The sequence below is a fragment of the Alligator sinensis genome, unplaced genomic scaffold (genome assembly GCF_000455745.1).
Source record: "Alligator sinensis unplaced genomic scaffold, ASM45574v1 scaffold112_1, whole genome shotgun sequence".
Taxonomy (NCBI): Eukaryota; Metazoa; Chordata; order Crocodylia; family Alligatoridae; genus Alligator; species Alligator sinensis.
Window position 1 is genome coordinate 1,984,327 of NW_005841892.1, and position 23,567 is coordinate 2,007,893.

The 23,567-nt window shown below is 42.5% G+C and overlaps 1 protein-coding gene across 3 annotated transcripts in view; it reads right to left on the reverse strand.

Moving 5' to 3' along the window:
- CSMD3 (CUB and Sushi multiple domains 3) overlaps window positions 1–23,567 on the reverse strand; it is a 1,313,655-nt gene that overhangs the window by 719,386 nt on the left and 570,702 nt on the right. For all 3 annotated transcript variants that reach the window (XM_025197227.1, XM_006018073.3, XM_006018072.3), the window contains one exon: window positions 11,765–11,889. In XM_025197227.1, coding sequence (XP_025053012.1) covers window positions 11,765–11,889 — 125 coding nt within the window. The remainder of the gene's footprint in view (window positions 1–11,764; window positions 11,890–23,567) is intronic.

A 23,567-nucleotide genomic window follows, 5' to 3' on the forward strand; every position in this document is an offset into this window, starting at 1 on the left:
GACGGGGTGAAAAGCAACCTGTTCAAATTTGCTGATGATACCAAAATTTGGGGTGAGGTGGGCATGCTAGTAGGGAGGGAAAGACTGCAGAAAGACCTGGATAGGTTGCAAGGGTGGGCTAACAAAAACAGGATGCGTTTCAATACGGACAAGTGCAGGGTGCTGCACTTGGGAAGTAGTAACCAGCAGCACACTTATAAGATGGAAAACTCCCTTCTTGAGAGAACGGAGGCAGAAAGAGATCTTGGAGTCATCATTGACTCCAAGATGAACATGGGCCGACAATGCGAGGTCACGGTCGGCAGGGCTAACCGGACCCTATCGTGCATCCACAGGTGCATCTCAAGTAGGGCCAAGGAGGTGATCCTCCCTCTCTATGCCACACTGCTCAGGCCACAGCTGGAGTACTGTGTCCAGTTCTGGGCACCCAACTTCAAGAGGTATGTGGACAACATTGAGAGGGTCCAGAGGAGGGCCACCCACATGACCCAGGGACAGCAGGGCAGACCCTACAATGAGAGGCTATGGGACCTGAACCTATTCAGCCTTCACAAGAGAAGGCTGAGGGAGGACTGGTGACCGTCTATAAACTCACTAGGGGGGACCAGAAGGGTTTGGGGGAGACCTTGTTTCTCCTAGCGCCCCCCGGGATAACAAGGAATAACAGCCACAAGTTGTTGGAGAGTAGGTTTAGATTAGCCATCTGTAGGAACTACTTCACAGTAAGGGCAGCTAGGATCTGGAACCAACTTCCAAGGGAAGTGGTGCTGGCTCCTACCCTGGGGGTCTTTAAGAAGCGGATTGATGCCTATCTGGCTGGGGTCACTTGAGCCCAGTTTCCCTCCTGCCCAGGCAGGGGGTCGGACTTGAAGATCTACAAGGTCCCTTCCAACTCTACTTCTATGATTCTATGATTCTATGATATCTAAATTCAGAAAAGATATGGAGCGGGACCTTGAGGCTATAAAAAGTTGATAGTCAATGACCTAGCTGATGCCACTTAAGGGTAGCAAGGGCAGAACCTAACCTTGTCCCACCCTGCTCTTTCCATTGTCTGCCTCCTCTCTACCACTGGTCCATTGCACCTGCAGGGTCTTTATGCTTACAGCCACCCTCATGGCCCCATCCAGTGGAGCCCGGGAAGAGTGGAGATGATGAGCCAGGCTACAAAGTGTGTCTTTGTCCTTGTGTTTGCCCAGCAACCTGCTCCCAGCAGAACGTGCTGCTGGGAGCACGAGAGAGGGGGGTCCAGCATTGGGGCTGCCTGGGGGCAGGGAAGGGCAGGGGAAAGAAACAGTCCCCAGACAAGCAGCTGCACATGCTGCTGGAAGAGCTGGGGCAGGTGGAGGGTGCTTAAATGGGTAAGAAACTATTTACTTCCTCACACACGGTGGCACCGCAGTTCAGAATCAGTGCTAGACTCTAAATAACTATATCCTTAAAGGAACTAGACATGGGCATCACTGAAAATATTAGGGATTGTTTGATTTAAAGAGAAGACAAGCTAGAAAAGAAAAAGACAAAATGAAGGGTAGGGGAAAGTCACTTAGGAGACAATGCTAACATTTTATTATACTATCAAGGACATCAAAATTGAACAAAAATGGCTACAGTTTTAACACTTGTAAATTTAGCACCAGAAGAGATCAGATGGATTAAGAGTTTATGATTCCAATAAGGATAGACTTTTTATGTAGCTATCTGAATATTAACAGTTCCATTAGGAAGCATTTTTTAAAATTAAAATAAAGAATAGAGCTTCATAATACAGAGAAGAGGTAAGGCACTAATTGTCTATCATGAGAGAAAAAAAATAATGGGCCACTGTCAGTCACAGCACTAGATGGATCACTAATCTAATCTTTTATGGCTATTTCCAAGTGCTGCTATGACCACATATGTGGGAATACTTTTTGGAAGACTATTCTTCAAGCGTTTATTCAAGTGCAGAATTATTACTTATATAAATAATCCCATTGAGTTTAACTGGATTTCATACCTATTTTATCCTGTTTCTATATTTCTTTTTCTTTTACGGTAAGCCACCCTGAACCTTTTTTTGGGAAAGTTACCATATAAATCTAATAAATACATAGATTCAATAAAGGAAATGTAGGTTTATAATGGTTTTTGGGAAGAGGTCCTGGGTTACTTCCGTGTCTTAACTGGAAGATGCCCACATGCCCTCCCCGCATTAGAAAAAAAAAATGAAGAATGACTTAATTCTATCATATAAGGACAGAGGATAATTAGAAATTTACAAGGATTTTTCACCAAATAATTTCAAGGTAAACATATTTAGTTTATATATATTTACCTTGAAATTATTTGGTGAAAAATCAAAATCCAGTGTTTTGGTGAAATTACACACACACACACACACATGCACGCACGCTTTGTAACGTGATATTGGAAGCTTGACTTTATTCTGACCGAACAACCGAAAAGAAGCGTTAAGATTGTCCCTGCGTGTTTCACGGATTGTATAACATCTATTTCATTATAGATAACATGAATTACAATACACAAAAGGCCAATATAGAATTGAGTAGATGCTTGAACTTGGAATTCATTTCCCATTGTTGGTTCAGGTAAAATATAATGTTACTTTATTCTAGCTAAATATTTTATTATGTTCATACATTTGGTGCCAATGTGAAATAAGTCAAACACACTGCCCACTAGAAGCTCTTTGGGGGACAAAGCTCAAACCTTTTGCTACATGAAGTATAGCAAAGTTCAGAAATTAACATATAAAAAGAGTATTATGATACATTTGCAAAACAAAAATAAATAAAACCAGATATTATTTGTGTTGTTGCACAGCCTTTTTAAACGCTGGACTGTTATAACTCTAAGGGTGCATCCAGATGAGTCTACATGTGCCTCTTGCTGTGTCTCAAAGCAGTTTGAGGCCTGCAGTGGGGGCAGCTCAGGAGGGGTGGGTCCCTTACCTGCCCCCTGCACAGCCCACATACCCTCCCACCCCCCACCCCCACAGCCTACAGCTCACCCACAGTAGCAGCAGCCATTGGGGCACTCAGGGACTCCTAGCACAGGCCCCCTGCATGGTGTAGGGCAGTGTGACTCAGCCCCGGCCACCTGGCACCCAGCGCTGCCTTGCCATATCACATGGCCCTGGATCAGCATGCGACCATGTGCCTTCAGGTAGCTCTGAGTTGCTTGAGCTGTGACCCAGGGCCCCGCACAACTCACAGGGGCTTCCTGTCATGCCAGGCTAGATCCTGCATGCACAGTCCTAGCCCAATGGAGCATGGGGCCTGTGCATGCAGGACCCAGCCTGGTGCAATGGGTGAGTGGCGCAGGGGCCCAGGTGACAACCCAAGCAGCCCAGAGCTGCCCAAAAGTGCATGGCCCTGTGCTGAGCTGGGCCAGGCTGCAGAATTTGGCACAGGCAGCAGCAGGCACTAGGTGGCTGGAAGCGAGCTGCACTGCCACGCACTGCGTGGGGGAGGCTGTGCCAGGAGGGCCCCAAGAGCCCCGATGACTGGTGCTGCTGCTGCAGGTGAGCTGTGGGTCATGTGGGGGGCTCATGAGGGCCCTGCAGGGGGGGCATGTGGGCCATGAAGGGGGGCTGTGGTCCTGTGGGAGGAACCAGTCCATGTGCTGTGTTGGGGGGTTGTTCCCCGGGGGGGGGCTGAGGGCCCACCCCTCCTGAGCAGCACCCCCACACAGTTCCCCCACAATCCCCACACACCTACACACATGCCCCATGCCCCCCCCCACATCTCTCCACACCCATCCACACATTCCCCCACACACCTTCCTATTCTGCACCTGGAGACCCGCACATCTCCCCATTACACACCCACTGTGCCCAGCTGCCAGACAGGATGAGGTCTGCTGGCAGGAGCTGTGGCTTCAAGAGCAGCTGTCCCCACATCCTAGTTACTGAAGTGGTCAGGGGGAGCTCTAACTTTTCTATGAAAAGAAAACAAAAAGCAAACATCAAAACATATAGATATATATAATTTATTTTATTATGATAATAGAGACACTGGTAGGCTTCCAAATTGCTTTAAAATTGTAAATATATCAATAAAACATTGTCCAACTGATGTCTCTCACCACCTGGGGTGACAAGGAACAATGGTCATAAGCTGATGGAGAATAGGTTTAGGTTAGAGATCAGAAGGCAATATTTTACAGTTAGGGTGGCCAAAATCTGGAACCAACTTCCCAGAGAAGTGGTCCTCGCCCTTACCTTGGGCAAATTCAAGAGAAGGTTGGGTGATCACCTGTCTGGGGTCTTGCGAACCCAGCATTCATTCCTGCCTGTGGTAGGGGGGCAGGCTAGATGATCTGTTCAGGTCCCTCCTGACCCTAGCTACTATGAAACTATGAAACTCTCTCTCTCTCTAGATATATATAGGGTTTTTTTTGTTGTTATTGTTTTAATTGTGGAAGAACATGGATTTGTGGGTATTTTGAACAGTGAATTTGGGATTTATTTATTTTTTTATCAGAGATTTTGCACCTGGGACCCAGCTGGAGGTGGCTGACCTCCTGGTCACTTGGGGCCAGGTGGGCATGCTTTAACAGTTCAAAGCAGGCCACCATACCCAGAACATCTTTCAGGTAATAGCCGCCCAAATGGCAGGGTGGTGCCACACAAAGGCCAACTATGCAGCCACAGCCCACTGGCAGCTGGCCCAGAGGTGCAGATGCCTCTGCTGTGGCTGTGCCATCCCCATCCAGGTCTGGCAGGCATGCAGCAGTGGGGCCACATGCTGTCACAGGTGGCAGCAGGTCACAGCCAGGCAGTAGCCCCGCACTGTCAGACTGCTGTAGTGGGTAGAGGGTGCAGGGAACTCTTGGTTAGGGATACTTCAGCAGTCCAGCTAGCACAGGGACTAGTGTCCCCAGATACCAATTGGCCAGGTCCCAGAAGCTTGTGAGAGTAAGTAGCCCTGAGCTACTTGCCAGGGCAGCTTTTTATTCTGTGGGGCCAGCACAGGGCAGATTTTTATACTGCTGGGGCCAGCACAGGTGATGGCTTCAGGCTCTAGCTCCCCCATCTGAAGATCTGGGAGTAGTTGGGCAGTGTTATTTTGCCCCAAGTGGCACAACTTGGCCCATACCAGAATGCATGTCTGGGCACGTGCGCTGAAGCAAAAATCCCTGGCTCAAATTTGTGCCACTCCTATGTGAGCTGCTAAAAGCTTTTCTGCTGGGGTGCTGCACAATTCAGAAAGCACACATGCCTGCATGTGTGGACGCACCTTAAAGGGTTATAACCAAGTTTAAAGCTGAACAGCTGCTAAGTTAACATGAATATGGAAACTGAAACATGGATGAAGATCATTACTGTGCTGGAGCAGATTTTCAATGTTCAATATACAAACAAGGAGAACAAAATCGTACTTGTCCTTTTTTGGTTCTTTTTTTGTACTTTAGCTACAGGGGTTTTTTTAGCATAGACTATACTTTGTAACAGACTGCCAGTGTGGGCTCACCAGATTGGCTTGAGATACTTACCCTGGGCTAGAAACAGTGCGGGTGAACTCTGGGCGACCCCAAGGGTGGAGCAGGGGAGACCTGCCCTATGGAAAAGGAAAAGCCAATTGAAAGAAGGGGTTTTCAATCCCCTCATTTGCATGGAGGTGGGATGGTTGGGGTTGGGGGCCCCGCCACCCTGAGCCCTGGTTGGCTGGTTTGCAAGCCAGGGAGGGACTGCCGGAGGGGATAAAAGCAGCAGCCGAACTGGCGTGTGGGAGCTGCTTACAGTGACTTTGGGGAATGATGCAGGAGGCCTAAGAAGAGCGGGGGTGAGCTGACCCAGCAGAGGGAGCAGAGAGCCCCCTCTGAAGAGCCTCAAAGGCCCTGGGAGAAGAAGGCAGTGGCAGTCAGCCGTGCCTCCAGCCCTGCAGCAGGGAGGGAGCAGCCGCCAGGGCTTGGGGCAGACAGCTGGTGCCCCAAGGCCCCATTGCAGTGTGCTGGATGTGCCAGGCATCCTGGAGGCTAGGGGTGGCAGTCAGTCCCCCACTCCACTGTGGAGAAGAGGTAGCGGCCAGGAGTGCAGGCAGCATCCTTATCCAGAACAGGGAGCTGGGCCAGTGAGTTGAGGAAACCCCTCACCTTCCCTGGGGATGTGGGACAGCAGCAGGCAAGGCACTGGGATCCTGAGGAGCAGCACAGCACCAGGATGATGATCCCTGGGAGCTCGGGGTGCAGGCCAGCGCTCGGAGCGGGATTAGCAAGCTGTGAGGTGTGTGGGGTGCCTGGACAGTCATCTGGAGTAGGGGTTTGGAGCAACACCCCCTGGGAGCTGCCTGTGCTGCTGACCCTCTGCCACTGACTGCCCCAGAGGAGACTTAGTCCTGTCCCTTATTCTGCAGCTGATTGTCATCGGATGGAGTCCCTGAGCTTTGTGCTTGGTTCATGCTGATTGCTGCAGGAGCCTACTCTGTTGCTTGTTGCTTGCCTTTTTCATTGCTGCAGAGGGTCACCCTCCAGCTTCTTTGGGGGGTTTCTGAAGGCTCTATGAAGATTAGACTAAGTGTTTTTCTGTATTTGTTTAGATATTAAGCTATATGTTGTTGCTAAAAGCCTAATTGAAGTTTAAGATGTAGTGAGGCCTTGTATAAAGTAAAGCCTAGTAAATTTAGCAAAGCCTTAAAGTACTAAGGCCCTGTGGCATAGTTAAAATTACCTTATCAAAGGAATGCAAGGCTTGTACTGCTATTGGTCAGTCTAAGGATAGTTGAAGTAAAAGGAATCTAAGCGGTTGTACGTTATCAGAACCATTCAGAAGTTTTAAATTGGCTGGAATATCCGGAAATCATTCTGAAGGAAGATACAGCTCTGTGGAAAGGATTAGTTAGCTGTTGCCTGGATCAGTGGGCCCGTGGACCTCGAGGAGCCTAAGAACTACATTCCAGGGCCCTTCCCAGTACCCCTTGGATAGCGCTGATTGGGGACACCTGACTTTGCTGAACTTTGTGGAAAGAGAAACTTGCTGTGTATCAGGCATCAAAGGGGACTGCCGATAAGTTGCCAACGCAAATTGCTTTTGTCTGTCATTGTTTGTCTTGTTACTATGCGTAGTTGTGTTTTTGTTAAGTCAATAAACCTTTTTTACCTTTCTACCCCCAACCATACTCTCAATCCCAAACCCTCCGCAGGCAGCTAGGACAGGCGCCTCCCAGGCACCAACTATGAAGGAGTGCCAAGATACCCCTCCTGCCAGGAGTCTTTACTGCAGCAGAGAAATTATGCTCTTCTCCTGTCTGGCCATAGGAGCTGGACTAGGCAGTGCTGTACTGCATCAATCAGTGTATCTGGAGGGTAGGAGTGGTGAAGAAAGTGAGAAGACCTTCCACCTCCCTCCACCCCCTCTGATCCAAGAGGGTTTGAAGCAGTGAGGGAAGCCCTACACTGCCTCTGCCCAGCCACAGGACCTGAGCAGTGCAGTGCTGCACTAAATAGTGTATGTGGGAGTGGGGGTGAGTGGGGGAAGCATAATGGTGCTCCCCTCTCCCCCTCCAGTCATTCAGTGAGTGCCCTATATACCACTGATTCCATAAAGCAACAGAATGAACAAACTGATATATTACCAGAATACATACATGGGGAAAATAGATTAGAGGATAAGGAATAACAACAAGAAAACCATAATGAAGTATCAAGCACACGTGTTACTGTCTGTCTTTTGAAACTCTAAACTCAGAAAATCAGCAAATAAGACTGCCAAGCAGAGCTGCTAGACAAAACAACAAGAACAGAAATGCTAATCTGGAATAATCTTTGAACATCTGTAACTGAAGGAAAGTACCCAAATCAAAACTTTCATAGAAAAACAATTTCTTTGTTATTAATGTCAGCACCTCAAACACCAAATCTAAGTCAAAAGTTTGATTCATTATTGTTCTGAAAAATTAACACAAAAGACAGGTTAGCAATGGCAATCCATTAAATATTTTAATTAAAAGACATGATATCTAAAAGGAATTTAACCTTTCTAAAAAAGATTCATAATTAGGTCTTTATTCAAGAACCCAGTACCTCATTCTAGTCATTTCAGCAACCATGGATTTATCTTTGTGTTTTTGATAGTTATTTGTTGGGTAGATTATCATGAGAGTACTTTTCTAGGAAGTTTGCTAACTTATCTCTGGTTCTTTTCTGCAGAAAGACCATTTGCAATGGGCTATTATTCCCTCCTCCAAATTCCCAGGTTGAGGCAATTGCTTTTCTGCCTAAGATATACTCATGTAGCATTATATAAGGCTCTTCATTATTGTTTTCTTATTCAAGATATTTGTGAGGATAAAGGGAGTTAGTAAGATCATCTGTCATTAGTATGCAAACTACACACAGATCTCTTTCTGAACCACATCGGTATACTGTGGGCATGTCTACACAAGATGCTTAATGCACAGTAGACTAATTGTCTGTGCTTTACAGTGTCACAGTAAAAACTGTACTATTATGTTAAAGTGCAGTAGTATTAGTCTACTGCACATTAACCATCACAAAAAATGTGCTATCATGGTAATGTGCAGTAGGGCAGCCTACTGCACATTTATTTAGTACTTCCTTTTGCAAGTGCTAAATTTAATGCACAGTTCTTACAGCACATTAATGAGCCTATAGACATACCCAATATGTGGTTTCCCAGTGTTTGGCCCCAATTAAGAGTTGGACTTAACCAGGTTGACAAAGGTTCAATCCAGATCAGGGTGAGGTGATCATAATACATATGGCTGTTATGGTGTAATAGATGTGGGGGGTGGAGGAGTTCTCTGTTAGTACATGCATTTCTTGAAACTCAGACAAAACGGTCTGTAAGATCGAGAGATGTTCTTTAATCCTGAACAGCTCTTGAAATTCCAAGAGGTATTGATGACCAAAACTGCTTTATTTTATAATGTCAGGCTAGGTCCTTTCAGATTTGAACATCCCCACAGATCTTATGATTTCCAGAATTACTGTTTGTATGCAAGACTATGCATCCAGATTTCAGATGAAAATATATTCTATGTGATACATCATTCAAGAGTTGCAGCTCTTTAATACAGTAGTGCCTTGAAAAAAAGTGTAGGAGAACACTATATTGTTCATTAATAGCAGATATGGGTTGGTGTCAAAAGCTTGTATGTAAAAATCACCAAAATTTGGAGAGGGTAAAGTTCACATCAAGGATCTTATCTTGGAAAGATTTAAAATTTGGCCAGTATCCATAAAAAAAAAATATCCATACGATAAAGAGGCTGAATATGCTTTCATACTGCAATGAAATACTGAAGAACAATATTTCAATTCATACTTCCCTTCAAGTTCCAGTTTCACCTTATCTTTCTCCCAGTATCCCAGGAGATGCCATCCTGGTATCCTCTTTCAAATCAGCACCCAGGACTGGAACCCTGTTTATCCAACCCTAGCTATGCTATTGGTTGTTATTCACTGTTATCAAGACTTCCAATAAACTTTACCACTTCCTCAGAGGCCTGTCAGAGGCAAACAGGTTCTGAAATTAGTCATCTTCATGCCCCCCTCCTTATGAAAATATTAACTTTAAAATTATATTTCCCTTAAGGACTAAACAAAGTTCATAATCTGCAATATTTGCCTTCATTTTGCAAGTGATGTGTCACATTCGTTTTCCAGAGTTCTATTTTATTTCTGCTGCAGAAATGCTTCAGACTCATTCCAACTTTCTTTTTCATGAATATGATCCTATGCCAGTTCCAGCTGGTATTATATGATAACTCCTAAAGTGAGTTAATCTTTCATTTCTGGCAGGAAGATTTATACTCAGCCACTCATCTGTCCTGTGAGAACAAGTTGTGAGGATTTATGTTGCTGAATCAAATGCATCTAATAGAATCAGTAACTTCCAATTTAAAATTTTGCAGTGCAACCCCAGAACATTAATGTAACTAAGTGTTGATATTCAAATTGCCATTTTTCAAAAGTGTAATTCAGCTGCTTTTTCAAATAGATCATTTATATAAATGAATGAAAACACTCATAGGGCTGATATCTAGGGAAGACATAAAATGATGCTGGGTGAAATCTCAAAAAAGAGCATCAGATGCACCTTCTAACTAATCCTTTGGAGTATCTCTTTCTACACCTCATGCATAAGATGTCAAGCTGTCAATCATCATTAGTGTATGCAAAAATTAAGTCTACATTCTTGAGTCTTTAATAAGTTTGTCTAATAAAATCTGCTCATTAATAAAAAGGACAAATAAAATCATGTCAAAGGCATTTAAATCAGTGCTTTTAATGCAACTAATGAAAACTATAAAGTATGTACTATTTGACAAACTGCCATGTCTATACCATCTGTTTATTTGTCTTTTCACCATATGCCTCTATATTAATTGCTAATAACTTTTTTAATATGCATCACCTGTTCTGCGTAAAGAATGTACTACTTTAACTAAGTAGTCAAACATAAAGAAGTGAATGAATGACACTGTCTATCAGGTTATCAATTACATATTCTATCCATGAGTTCGTTAATGGTGTCTTATGAGATATTTCATTAATATGATTACTATATATAGATGCAGGGATGATCATCATTGCTAACCTTCAAAACAATCATCGTCTTTTGTACCTTTTAGCTTAACTATAGTTTACCTTGGCAGTTAAGCTCCCTCTTCATTTTGCATTACTATTCAAAAATTTATGAACTGACTGAACTGCAATTCCATTTCTGGAATTTCAAGGATGAATCCCATGTATTGGTTTCCTTTTATACTGTTATATTTGTTAAATTCATACTAATTTCCTTAGGAATCTATTGCTCTGCTTCAGAAGACAAACCACTCAGAAATGGGAAAAAATGTATTTGCCAACAGTTACTGAAGGCCATCTAACTGAAAAGCTAGCTAATTGGTAATACCTTTTGGAACTTCCTAAATGGCATACATGCATCAGATGTTTATAACACTGCTGTTGATAACATTTGACTAAATTTTAGCATCGATTCTCAGTGTAAAAGAAAAGTGACAATAATAACATACAACTGGCATTGGAACAGTGACAAAATAAGGTACCAGATGCAATGCTCTTTTCTTGCCAATACTGTCGTTTAAGTTTCCTGGCAATTTATAAAATTATATAATCTAATAGAATACATACTTTGCAAAGTGTGGCTATCTAACAAAATATCCCAATTAATGTTCACTTTCCCATTGACCCAAAATGCTTAAATTTGAAACATTCTTTTATTATGGGCTGCAGAGTTCAAGAAAGAATCCAAATTCTCACCTCTAACCTTTCCATCAGATGTTTAAAAACCTAGTCTTTCTTTTTGGATTTCAAATATTCATGAAGTTCTTTCTTGAAATCGGCAATGCTAATTCATTATGAACTACTGATTGCATACAAAATAACTGCCAATTTGAAGCCTGTCCTTTCTAGCATAAGTCACTTAATTGCTGTCACTTTAAATGTTTACTATAATTAATTCTTTCCATCAGTCTGTCAAGTATTGAAGGAGGCTCCAACTCAAAGAAATGAAGGTAATTGAGATCACCAGTTCATTTTATCAGATGTCATCCAAGAAACAGATAAGCAAATGATGTACATAACACCCAAGTTAAACCAAATCCATTATGAAAAGTGACCCCTTCCTCATTAAGGAAGTAAGGAAATGTGGAAAAAACACTGTTTATATTTAAATGCATGTCACTGTAATATCATTAGATTTCAAGGGCAAAATAACATGGTACAAGAACTGTGAAAACTATTAAGTCTTAATACTAGTAAAAGAAAGTATCTTTACCTTTACACACAGGTCTGTGATCACTCCATGCAGCAAAAACTTCAGCTATCCTCTGACAAGTGATACTTTTGGAACCCTGAAGCACATAGTCTTCATCACAGGAGAACTGTATTGTTGCTCCCAGGCTAAAAACAGAGTGATAAAAAAATGTAATAATACATATTCAACAATAATGATTGCTCTTCTTCCACAACTATAACTCTATCAGGTGTTGTGGTGACAGTGAGCAATATAAATATTGGGCAACAGGAATTCCAAAATGAAATCACTCACTCCTTTGACTGGCAAAGTTTCTAAATATAGTGTAAGAGAAGAAGTGAATACTAAAAAAGCAACCTTGGAAGCATCTGTTCACTGCTATTATTTATAAAGTGAGAATTCTGGTTTCAAAGGGATACTGCCTGTCTGCTTTTCCAGATGGAAGTGGCGTTTAGTGCTTCAGAACTGGCAGAGATGGAAACAGGAACCAAACAATGGAAAGCCATTGTTTTTAACAAAACATGTTTGTATTTTTCTTTTAAGACTTCCAGTAGAAGCCATAGACCATACACATATATTAATGAGACAATCTCTGTGCTTTTAAAGATAAAGAGCCACTACTATTTCATTTTAAAAAATCCTTGAAACCAGGCAGTACCACAGGTATCTAGAATAAACTAGTATCTAATTCTGAAGAATCACAGGTTTCATTGGGGGGGAAAAATGTCTTCAGCGGTTATAGTTGTGAAGAAAACCAAATTATGATGGAGTATAACCCATGTAGAGATATCCATATAAATATGCAGAGAACATGGAACAATAGCACAGACATGTAAACTGCCCCATTTATCTCAGTGAGGTGTTACATTTTTGTCACTGGGCATTTGAGTTAAATGTCAACATCATTTACTATCTATTCCTCATGTAAGAAAGACGAGTGAGAAGGGAAGTCTGCACAATATACTGTGATAACACATTCTGGTATCAAAAAGGTGGCATTTTGGGAAATACCACCACTTATTTTAATCTAACTAAGAAGGAGACAATCCCAAAAAACCTAGTAGAACTGGCCCCCCACCTGAAACACACCATCGTATTTTGAAAATCTACTATAGTGACATTGTTTTAGGACCTCTCATTGATGGAGCTTTATTCGTTGGTAGTGCATGGAAGTCTACCATTGATTTTTTTCCTCCTACAATGATCCTTGATAAATTCCATGCTCCAAGGTTAATAACCTTGTGATTCATTGTAGGAGACATCACGAGGCATTATTCATAGATGTGAGCAGCTCCGCTAAATGCAACTTAATGCCAACCACAAATATAAGAGTCTGATTGGGGTCCAACAGCTCTTATGTGAATATTGCAACAGAGCATAGTATTTTCAAAACTCTGCAAGGGCAGAATCTTGAAAACAGCAGTTCCAGTAACTTATCTTCCTTTTGGTTTTTGGTTTTTAAATTTTTGGTTGAATATGCAGTTTGAGAAATTTAATCCAGCAATTGTATGGTTAACTATGTAGTAATAGAAGTCCCTGGAGCATGCACAACTAACCATCTCAGAAGCCTCTAGAAGAAGATGACCTTTTAATGTATTTGAACCACTCAGGAAAGTGAGAGCATGTGCAGTTAAGTTGATGGGAAATCCCCAGGCAAATGCAAGCAGTCACCTTGATTGACAGCAGGATTGTAACTAACTGCTATAAGTGACAAGTGGCAGACATGATTTGGTTGGACAACATTGAATGGAGTGATATGAAGTATGTGGAACTATAAAAGGAGCTGGGGCAAGAGACCTGTGTGAGGGGACTCTGTGTGTGGCGAGGAATTTTATTTGTGCCTTGTGATGCAAGAACAGGCAGGGACATTTGTTATTTTGAGAGAGGGACAACCTCCACGTTTCGGCCTTCTGCTGTCCTCATTCCTGTCCTTGCTCATCCATGGAGATCTGGGGATCTCCATGTAATGGTAAGACCTGAGTCTGACTGCCTTGTGAGAGCAGCTGTTGTACTCTTCCAGGACCTAGTGCCTATTTGTGAAGAAGCCTTATTTTGTGTGCCTCTCTGTGAAGTAAGGAGGGAGAAGAGCAGAGCTTCGGCCTGTTGGTTAGTGTGCAGCTCTGGAAACCCAGCTGATGAGTGGCTTTTAGAGTTGTTGAACCCATAGGGGGCTCCACAATACTAATCAATCATACAAATGATGTATTCCTTGTGTGTGTATATCTATTCATCAGAACAAGTGGTGTCATCATCTCCACCAGGGCATTAAAGTCTATGACAGAAATTGGCTCCAACAGCTGAGGAGAAAAGAGGTCGTAGGAAGCAAGCAGCTCCCGAACCACCCAACCATGACACATACATTTGCAAACATTGCCACAGATCATGGAAATCTCAGCCTGGACTATCCAGTCACATGAGATACCGCAAAGCATCTACGTCATAGGCTGCAATATCCACCGTCTCTCACAGATGAAAGGATGCCCATGTGTATAAATGTTAGCAGCTTTATATTATTATGATTGGTGTTGCTCTTATTTTTTTTTCATTTGATTTCATTGGCTATCACACCGATATCATGCAGAACCAAGCTGGGCCCTGAGCCAGTGGTGCCATTTGGCACTACTGATCAGCTTGAGCTAACTTCTAACCCTAACCACCTCCCTTTTCAAGCCCAATAAGGGTGGGGTATAGGTCCCTACAAAATCCTGCATGCAACAAATATAGATGCTTTTTTTTTATATTAAATCCCAGAAAACATAGAACATAGAATATACCATTCTTCTGGAATTCTCCATTCTAAGCACCCGTGATTCTCCAAGTATTATTACTATTACTTTTTGCAGAAAGGTCTAGCGTGCCAGTCATGGACCAAGACTGCATCATTCTAAGTGCTGTACAAACACGGATTGAAGATATGCTTTCTTCCCCCAAGAGTTTGCACTATCTTGATATAAATATAAACAGGACAATGAAGTTAACCTCTATTTCTAAGCAAAAACTAGTATTTTCTTGTCACTTTCCCTTAATACTACATACAGTGCTTTTTAAAAATAATTAGTGGTCTGTCACAGTTTAAAGCTTGCATAATTTTGTATTGTTCAACATCAGAACTTTCATATTTATTTTGTCTCCCTTGAGTACCAGAACACATGCAAGTAAACCTACTGACTTGAAAGAAACTAATTGTCCTTTTAATGTTACATACACATTTAAATGTGTCGTTTAATCTGGGCCCCCCCAAAATTTTGCTCACTGTCTAACTCTGCACTAAATAAATTATGTCTTCTATTTTACAAAGCATCTATTCCACCTGAAGACATTTTTTCTTACTAAACCAGCAAATTCCGTACCGCCTCCCATTAATTTCCATAGCAGCAAGGTGGAAGAATGTTACAGTTGGTGTTTATAGGAGCAACAGCCTCTTTATAATACTTCCCTTGGGACTATTTTCTATACCATGAGTGCAGAAGAAACTCCCAAGAACAGCAGTATACATTGAGGAGCAACATAGCACTAGGACAACCAGTCCATTTGGTGGTGGTGGTGTTTCAACAAAATGTTGGTCAGCATTGTAACAAATAAAACTTACTCTCTCATTGTTTAGTTACTCATGAGAATTGTCACATCCTTGTCATGTCAGTATTTGACATCTTCTAAAATACATAATGCAACGTATAGGATCCCTTACCATTTTCTATTTTCTTTAAAGTCCCATCTATATTTTCTACCTTGAAAGGTCAGCCATCTTTTAATTCATCAACCTGCCATGTTTCTGTGCTCTTCCTCTCAGCATCTAATTTGAGAGACTCCCAGTATATATTAGATTATCTTAGATGTAGCTGAGTCTAAGATATGAGACACTGCAAAATATCTACATCGTAGGCTGCAATATCCACCATCTCTCACAGATTAAAGGATGCCAACGTGTATATATGTTAGCAGTGGTATATATATGTACATGCATGTGTATATATGTTAGCACCTGTACTGCTCCATGAGCAGCAACCCCACCAGGAATCTCCAGAGCTATGTTCTATCACACTGCAGCCTGGCAGGGCCTTTGAGAAGCAGCTGTATGATTGTTTCCACTCTTCTGCATAGGCAGATTTCTCTTTTGGCCAGGCACAGGGATTTTTAAGGTCTTAATGTGGAACAGGTGGAGTAGGATGATCCACTCATTTGACTTATAAATCTAATTTTGATCCTAAAGAAAGCTGAGCGTTCTTAACCTCCATTAACAGCAATAGCAAATCACAGAAAGATAGAGCTGACGGGAACCTCAACAGGTCATCTAGTCCAAACATCTGCTCAAGCAAGATTATCTCTATCTAAACCTTTCAAGACAAGTGTTTTATCAACCCTGCTCTTCAAAGCTTCCAACAGTGGAGACTCCACAATATGTACTCATTAGGGAGACAAGGTTCTTTGGGTAAATGTGATATCTTTTATTAGACTAACGAAATGGTTGGAAAAAATGTTTTTTACAAGCTTGCAGGCACAAACACCCTTCTTCAGGCATAGGGAGAGTCTGCTGGTGTTTGCGTGCTCTCCTGGGTGGAACAGAAGTTTAAGCCAATATGCAACATGCAGGTCTGTGAAAACACAAATGCGTGGCAGGGAAGATCAGAGGAGATTGGAGTAAATAGGTGAGAGACAAGTAAGCCGGAGGGAAATGTTTAGTAAATCTACCCCCTCTCCTCCTCCCCACAACACATTGGGGATAGAATTACAAACCATTTCATACAATGATTGCATTTGAAGCAGCACCATACAGGTACAGCCCCATATCTCTGGTTAAGCACATTGGTAGAATTTCTCATCATGAAAAGGTACTGCAGTGTATCTGTTCCATATCCAGAATCACTAGTGGTTGCCTGGTCAAATGAGAATGCTCAGCTGCTTGATTTATTACTAGAATCTGAGGTGGTCATGGTGTGTTATGCATGTTTTCTCGAGTTCCTTTTACTGATATGGCATTTGTAATCACAAAGGACTGGGGTGTTAAGCTTCATCCTTGGGTTTATATGCTTTGTGGTATTTCTTATATGGTATAACAGTGCTAGGATTGTACAAGATAATGACTTTCAAGTGTCACTGCCTAAACAAGAGTTCTGTTTGCAACTGGGTGAAGCTCAAAGCCTAAATGGCTGAAGAAAAGTAATCACTGGGTGCGTCTACATGTGTCCCTATGGCACCTTTGTTACTGAGCTGTCATTTAGTATTTTCTTTTAAGCACCACTCACAATTGTTTCCAGTCACTACATCACTGTAGCAATGCACTATGAAGGAGCACGTTGCGTTGGCAACACAGCTGCAGCATCACAGTTTGAGACCACTGTTGCTACGTTTTTGTAGCGCATTGCTACGGCAAAGTAGTGTCATGTGTAGATGCACACACTGAGAATTAGCCTCTGACATAAGCTTGTTTAATCACCAAACAGGACCTTCCAGACCATGACAAATTTACATTTCAAAGGAAGCACTTGAAGTGGGCGCCGCACTTCAAGAGGGATGTGGCTAGCATTGAGAGGGTCCAGAGGAGGGCCACTCGCATGGTCAAGGGCAACAGGTCAGGCCATACAAAGAGAGGCTGAAGGGCCTGAATCTATTCAGCCTCCACAAGAGAACGCAGAGAGAGGATCTGGTAGCCATTTACAAACTCACCAGACGAGGCCAGCGGGAATTGAGTGAGGCTCTGTTCCCCCAGGCACCACCAGGAGTTACTAGGAATAACGGCCACACATTGTTAGAGAGAAGGTTCAGGCTGGACATCAGGAGACATTATTTTACAGTTAGGGCTGCCAGGCTCTGGAATGGACTCCCAAGGGAGGTGGTGCTCTCCCCTACCTTGGGGGTCTTCAAGAGGAGGCTGGACAGATATTTGGATAAGGTGTTATGACTCTGCACTCATTCCTGCCCAGGGCAGGTGGTCAGACCTGATGATCTGTTTAGGTCCCTTCTGACCCTAAGCACTATGAAACTAGGAAGAGGCCAATAAGAATAGCACCTAGGGAACATTTGTCAGAGTGGAAAAATTACGTGAGACACATTTTCTTTAGGGCATTGGATTTGTAATCGTGTCTGAAAAGATGCAAATATTTGCAGGGTCTTAATTAGATCAAGCAAGTTTGCTAGTCTGGTAAATATGCACTTTACAGGGGTTGGGAAGTTACGTGCACAGTATAGAGTCCCCAAGAATTCAATGGATGATGTATGTAAATGTTCAGATAAGATACCATATTTAAGCCTCGCCCTGAGGGCAAGTGTTTGTCTAACGTTTCCTGGACTTAAGGTGTTTTGGTCCCTCAGCTAGCAGGCTGACATGAGAGTTTGTAGGAAACCCTGACTGCAAGGACAGAGGCAGTAGCTGCTTTCTAACCTGTTGAGCTAAGAAGTGGAAGCTGAATTCTTAGAGCTCAGGGCTAAGATGCAGGGATAAGTAACATTATAGTTCTGATATTTTATTTTGTTTGTTTATACCTATATCTGTCTGCATCACACCATATGCTTACTGATTTCTTATGTTTGCTCTTATTTTTTATCTTATTTAATCTTTTTGTTATCTTTCACAACTTCTCCTCAGGGTAAGTATGATATCAGAGTATTTGCCTGCAGAGACAGGCCTCTTACAAAGAAGGTAGGATTTATCTTTTCTGAGAACATGACTGGATAAGAGGGTGATTCCTCCAGCTGGCTAAATACCCTCTGATGATTTCTGGTCAGACCTGGAAGAAACAGCTAAGGCTGAGATGCCACAGGCCAGAGAATAGGTTCCTGGGACATCTCAGCTGGTTCTCAGTGCTGAAGCAGTAAATGGCAGAGAGGGGTTTGGGGCTTAGAAACACATGTGAAGGTGTCATAGCAGTCCAGGAGTATGTGTCACAGCACCCCCTGGCTGTATCTGGGGGCCAAGGTGTGTCACAATTACTGTTTCATCGAATATAAGACAACCCTGACTATAATATGACTCCCCAGTAGTTAGATACTATATAAGAAAAATTGATGAATTTGTTATGATTTTCCAGCTACCGAATCCAAATATTTGAGGGTTGTCTTGAATCCTGCTCCCACAGCTAGAGCAGGGAAAGCAGTGGCAGGGGAAGGGAAGAGACGAAAACCATATAATAGCATTATGGACTATTTTAGGAAGGGTCTTCCATATATAAGAGACAGCATGGCAGAAAGAGTGAAGATGTCTGTGACAAAAGAGGATATTAAATATACAGGAAGAGTACACATAAAGGTAAAGACAAGAAACCTGAATCTAAGACAATGGATAAGGAGCCACTAGTATGGCTCAAAGAAGAGGGAATAGATTTGCAAAGAAGATCTTAGAAGCAATCTTTAAAAGGAACAAGAATGGGTAAAGCACATAGTATGGTAACGTGTCAATTTATACAACTTGAAATTTATAAATAGTGCGAAAGGTGAGATAAAAATAGGTTTCAGCTAACCAGACAGTAAGAACATTTTGTTCATATTAAACAAAGACAAAAAGAGTTATTGACCACATTGTCTATTGCCAATGACAGTGTCCCAATTCCCTGTCTGTTGAGAGTAAAATATAGTAGAGTGTCTGAGCCAGTCGTCTGGAGACAGCCGTGTTTAGACTAATGTATTTCCAACAGCTCTTTAGCATTAGATTCCCAAGTTCCTCAACTGAACTACAAAAAGGACAGAATAAAATTAGATAGAACCCAGGGGCATTTTACACTGAAACTACAGAATGAAGAAAAGGTTAGGGCTATTCCTATGAGGCTTTTTCATTTCAGAAATAATCAGAAGATTTTCAAATCTGTAGCACACACAAATCAACTTAGGAAGCTAGGTCTTTTCTGTTTTTCACTACCCCTCTCACTGAGTCATTTCTAGAAAGATGGCCATTTGGGCAGGTCAAAAATAAATTCCTCAAAAAAGGTTTAAAGTCTGACATAATACATCCTTCTTCTCTAGAAGTGCTCAGAGATATTTTATAAAAAAGTGAATTATGATCAAATTGAACAAGTCATGTGTCCTGTGTTCAGTCTGCAAGCAAAATGATTCTTAAGAGTGTATTTCTGCTTCTGGGCTGCCTTTTTTTCCCTTCAATCATTTGTTCCTGTCTCCCATGATCCTTCATATCATCCCCCTTCTCTGGGTTTGGTGAGGATTTTGCAAAAGGATGTTTTAACTCTTTCACATACTCAAACCTTAGTTTAAGTCATGACAGACCAAATTCTTAGCAGCTGGGGGCCACACACCTGGCAGGGTGGACCAGTGGGAGGCCACATACTGCAGGGCCTACGGTAGTATGGATCTCCCGGGCACTCCCACTCTGCATTGGGCATGTGGTTCCTTCCCAGCTTTTGCTGCACTGAGCACATAGGTGCTTCCTCCCACCCTGCTGCACCTGGCATGTGGGCCCTTCCCTCCACAGCTGCAATGGGCACAGGTGTCCCAACCCCACTTTCAGCTACCTTCAGTAGTCAGAGAGATGGGAGTGGCAGCTGGCTGGGAGCCCAGAGGTGGCAAACCAATCCTTCATGGACTGCATGTGCCTGCAAGCCATCAATTGGACAGCCCTGGTTTAAGTAAAAGAGCATGTTCCGAAGAACTGGGACTAAAGCCAAGAGACCTGAAATTGGAAAATTAAAACTTTCACTTATGATGTGTATCATATTTCAGAATAGATAGCTTTTTGAACACTGATAGTCTGATTTTTGGTCATTTGAGATTATAGAATTAAAGTTCCCATTCTTTCAAAATCAGGATCATATCCAATCTCCCTCACATACTTATATGAGGCTGGGCCTTAAATAATCCTCTATTAAAATACATTAGTCTTGTAAGTATAGAGAAAGGGAAAAGCACAAAAACAGTATTTTACTATGCCATATGCAGTGTGAAATATAATGGAGGCAGCTAATAATGGGTGGATGATGAAATACCAGGCTGAAAAAGGAAATAAATAAGCTAGAAAATAGTATACATGGATGATCAACTTTAAAAGACTTGATACACAAAGATTATATCTAAGATCAAATAAATAATCACCCACTACACAATGTCCAGTAAAGGGGAACAATATGAAATCTTGTTAGAACATTGATCAGAAATGGTCTTTTCACACAGAATCAAAGACTCAGTATTACAAAGCAAAGATACAGATACTACCAGCCAAATAAAAAACCATAGATAAATGTATTGTTTTGGAGTTATCTGGTGACCTTCCTTATTTTCAGGGGGTTGAAAGACTGATGAATTAGTCTACAAGTGAGATTTTAAGCATTCTCCTATGGGTGGAATTCACAAAACCAACATGGTTATTTAAATCAGTGAGAAAATCTGGAACAAGAAGGGAATGTTGAGGCCCTATATAAAAAGATCTAGGTGCCCAGCTCCAAAAAGAGGAAAACACCATTTTTTTCCCCACAAGATTCACGTGTATATACACTTTCCTGAATTTAGCTCTCTAAGCACTCTCTTGAAAACTGGAGGGATCATCAAGCCTGCCCAGTGATAGAGGTACTCTTTTATCCAAAAGTTCAGCAGTTACAGATTGTATTCTGGATGGGGAGATTTGCATTCAAATTCCCACTGTACCTGTGTGGATATGAACCAGATGTCACACATCCTTGCTAAATGCTCTAATCGTTGACACTATAAAATAAAGGTCCTTGGTATGACAAAAAATTGCACCCAACTGGGGCTTGGGGTCAATGGTGGGATTGCTCATGGCAGAGCAGCCCCTCTAAAGTGTCACCAAGGCCAAACCACAAGACCCCAGACCCCACTGCTTTGTGGGTTGCCCCTTGGTGGGGAAAGGCTAGGGAAGCTGATGCTGAAATAAAAGTAAGGACAGGGCTAGACTGTTGACCAGAGTGGACAGCTACACCTGGCTGACACCTGGCCTGGTAGATCAGGCTGCCAAGCAGATATGCTCACTTTCTGGCTGGAAGGCAGATGGCAAGAGCTGTGTGGACAGTGTAGAGTGTCAATTCAGGTGCTGCAGGATCTGATGGCCATCCACTGCATCCATACATGTCTCCAGGCATCATGACTCTGTTGTGGCACTGGATTCAGAGAGGCCTGGATGAGAGAGTGAGGGAGACTCTGCACAACTTTCCTGACTTAAATCTAACTCACATGCAAGCCATGACATTGTGATATCCCCTCACAGACATACTCAAGTCTTAAGGTGATGAATGAGCAGCAATGCAACAGGTGTGGATACACTGGGAGCTGTAGCTGCAGACCTGCTCAGGGCATAGGGATGCTTTTCACCAAACCCAAGCAACAATGGAATTCAGCAGCCCCCTGAGTGACTGAGCAACCCTATTTAGGATCACACTGCTCATCTCCCTATTATAAGGGAGGAACTAGAAAAGGCATCCTAAATATTGTCTGCTTCACCTTAACCCTGGTCTGAGGCTGATGGGGATCCAACTATAGTGGTCAAGAATCACACAAAAATACAAAAAAGACAAAGGTGACCCCACTCACCATCGCTGCTTGGAATGTGCGCATGCTAACAGACTGTACAACAGCAGACAGACCAGAGAGAACAGCCGTAGTTGGAGATAACTGACCAGATTTAACATTCAGATAAGAGCCCCAAGTGAAGCTTGTCTAGCTGAAGCAGGACCACTCACTGAAAAAGGAGCCAGCTACACCTTCTTTTGGAGTGGTCATAGTAAAGAAAAGCAACATGAAGCTGGTGTTGGGTTTGCCATCAAAACACAGCTAGTCAGAAAATGTATAAATTTCCCAAATGAAGTGAATGACAGATTCATGTTAATGATACTCCCACTGTCTGGGCAATTTGTGCAACTATCATCAGTGCCTATGCATCCACTATAACGAACCCAGATGTGATAAAGTTCAAATTACATGGAGATCTGGAGTCTCTTATTGCAGAAGTGTCAAAGCAGGAAAGATCATCATCCTTGGTGACTTCAGTGCTAGAATTGGCACAGATTACCAGGCATGGCCAGGCGTCATTGGAAAAAATGGCCTTGGGAAACGCAACAGCAACAGGCTCCACCTGCTGAGGAAATGTGCTACCTCCTCATCACCAACAGTCTTCCATCTGCCAAATCACAAGATGTTTGGATGCAACCATGCTCCAAGCAGTGGAATGTCATGGACTACATCATCACCAGGAGAAGAGGCAGACAGGATGTTAGAGTGACAAAGTCCACGAGAAATGCAGAATGCTGGACTGACCACAAACTTATAGTCTCCAAGCTGAATATCTGGATACATCCTAGTAAATGACCCCAAAGCAAAAAAGCACCCAAAAAGCTCACTGTCTCCAAACTAAAACAGGAGAATCTGAAACAGGCATTTGTTGAAGAACTTTGGAGACAACTAGTAACAATTAATGTAAACTCCAATAACATCAAGAAAAACTGGACATCCTTTAGGGATGCTGTTTACTCAGCTACATCCAATACCCTCAGTCCCATAATTTGTAAACATCAAGATTGCTTTGATGAAAACGATATTGACATAAGGAGACTACTGAATGAGAAACATTGGCTCCATAAGGCCTGCTTAGAAGACAGTACTTCAGCCTCTAAGGCGGCAGCCTTCAATAACATCAAAACGATTGTCCAATGAAAACTAAGAGACATGGAAAGCTCATGGCTAAGCAACAAGGCAGATGAGATTCAATCCTGTGTAGACAGTAAAAATATGAAGAACTTCTATGATGCTCTGAAGACAATCTATGAGCCACAGTCATCAGGAACATCTCCAATACTTGATGCTGATGGCACCACAATGTTTCATAGTTTCATAGTAGCTAGGGTCAGGAGGGACCTGAACAGATCATCTAGCCTGA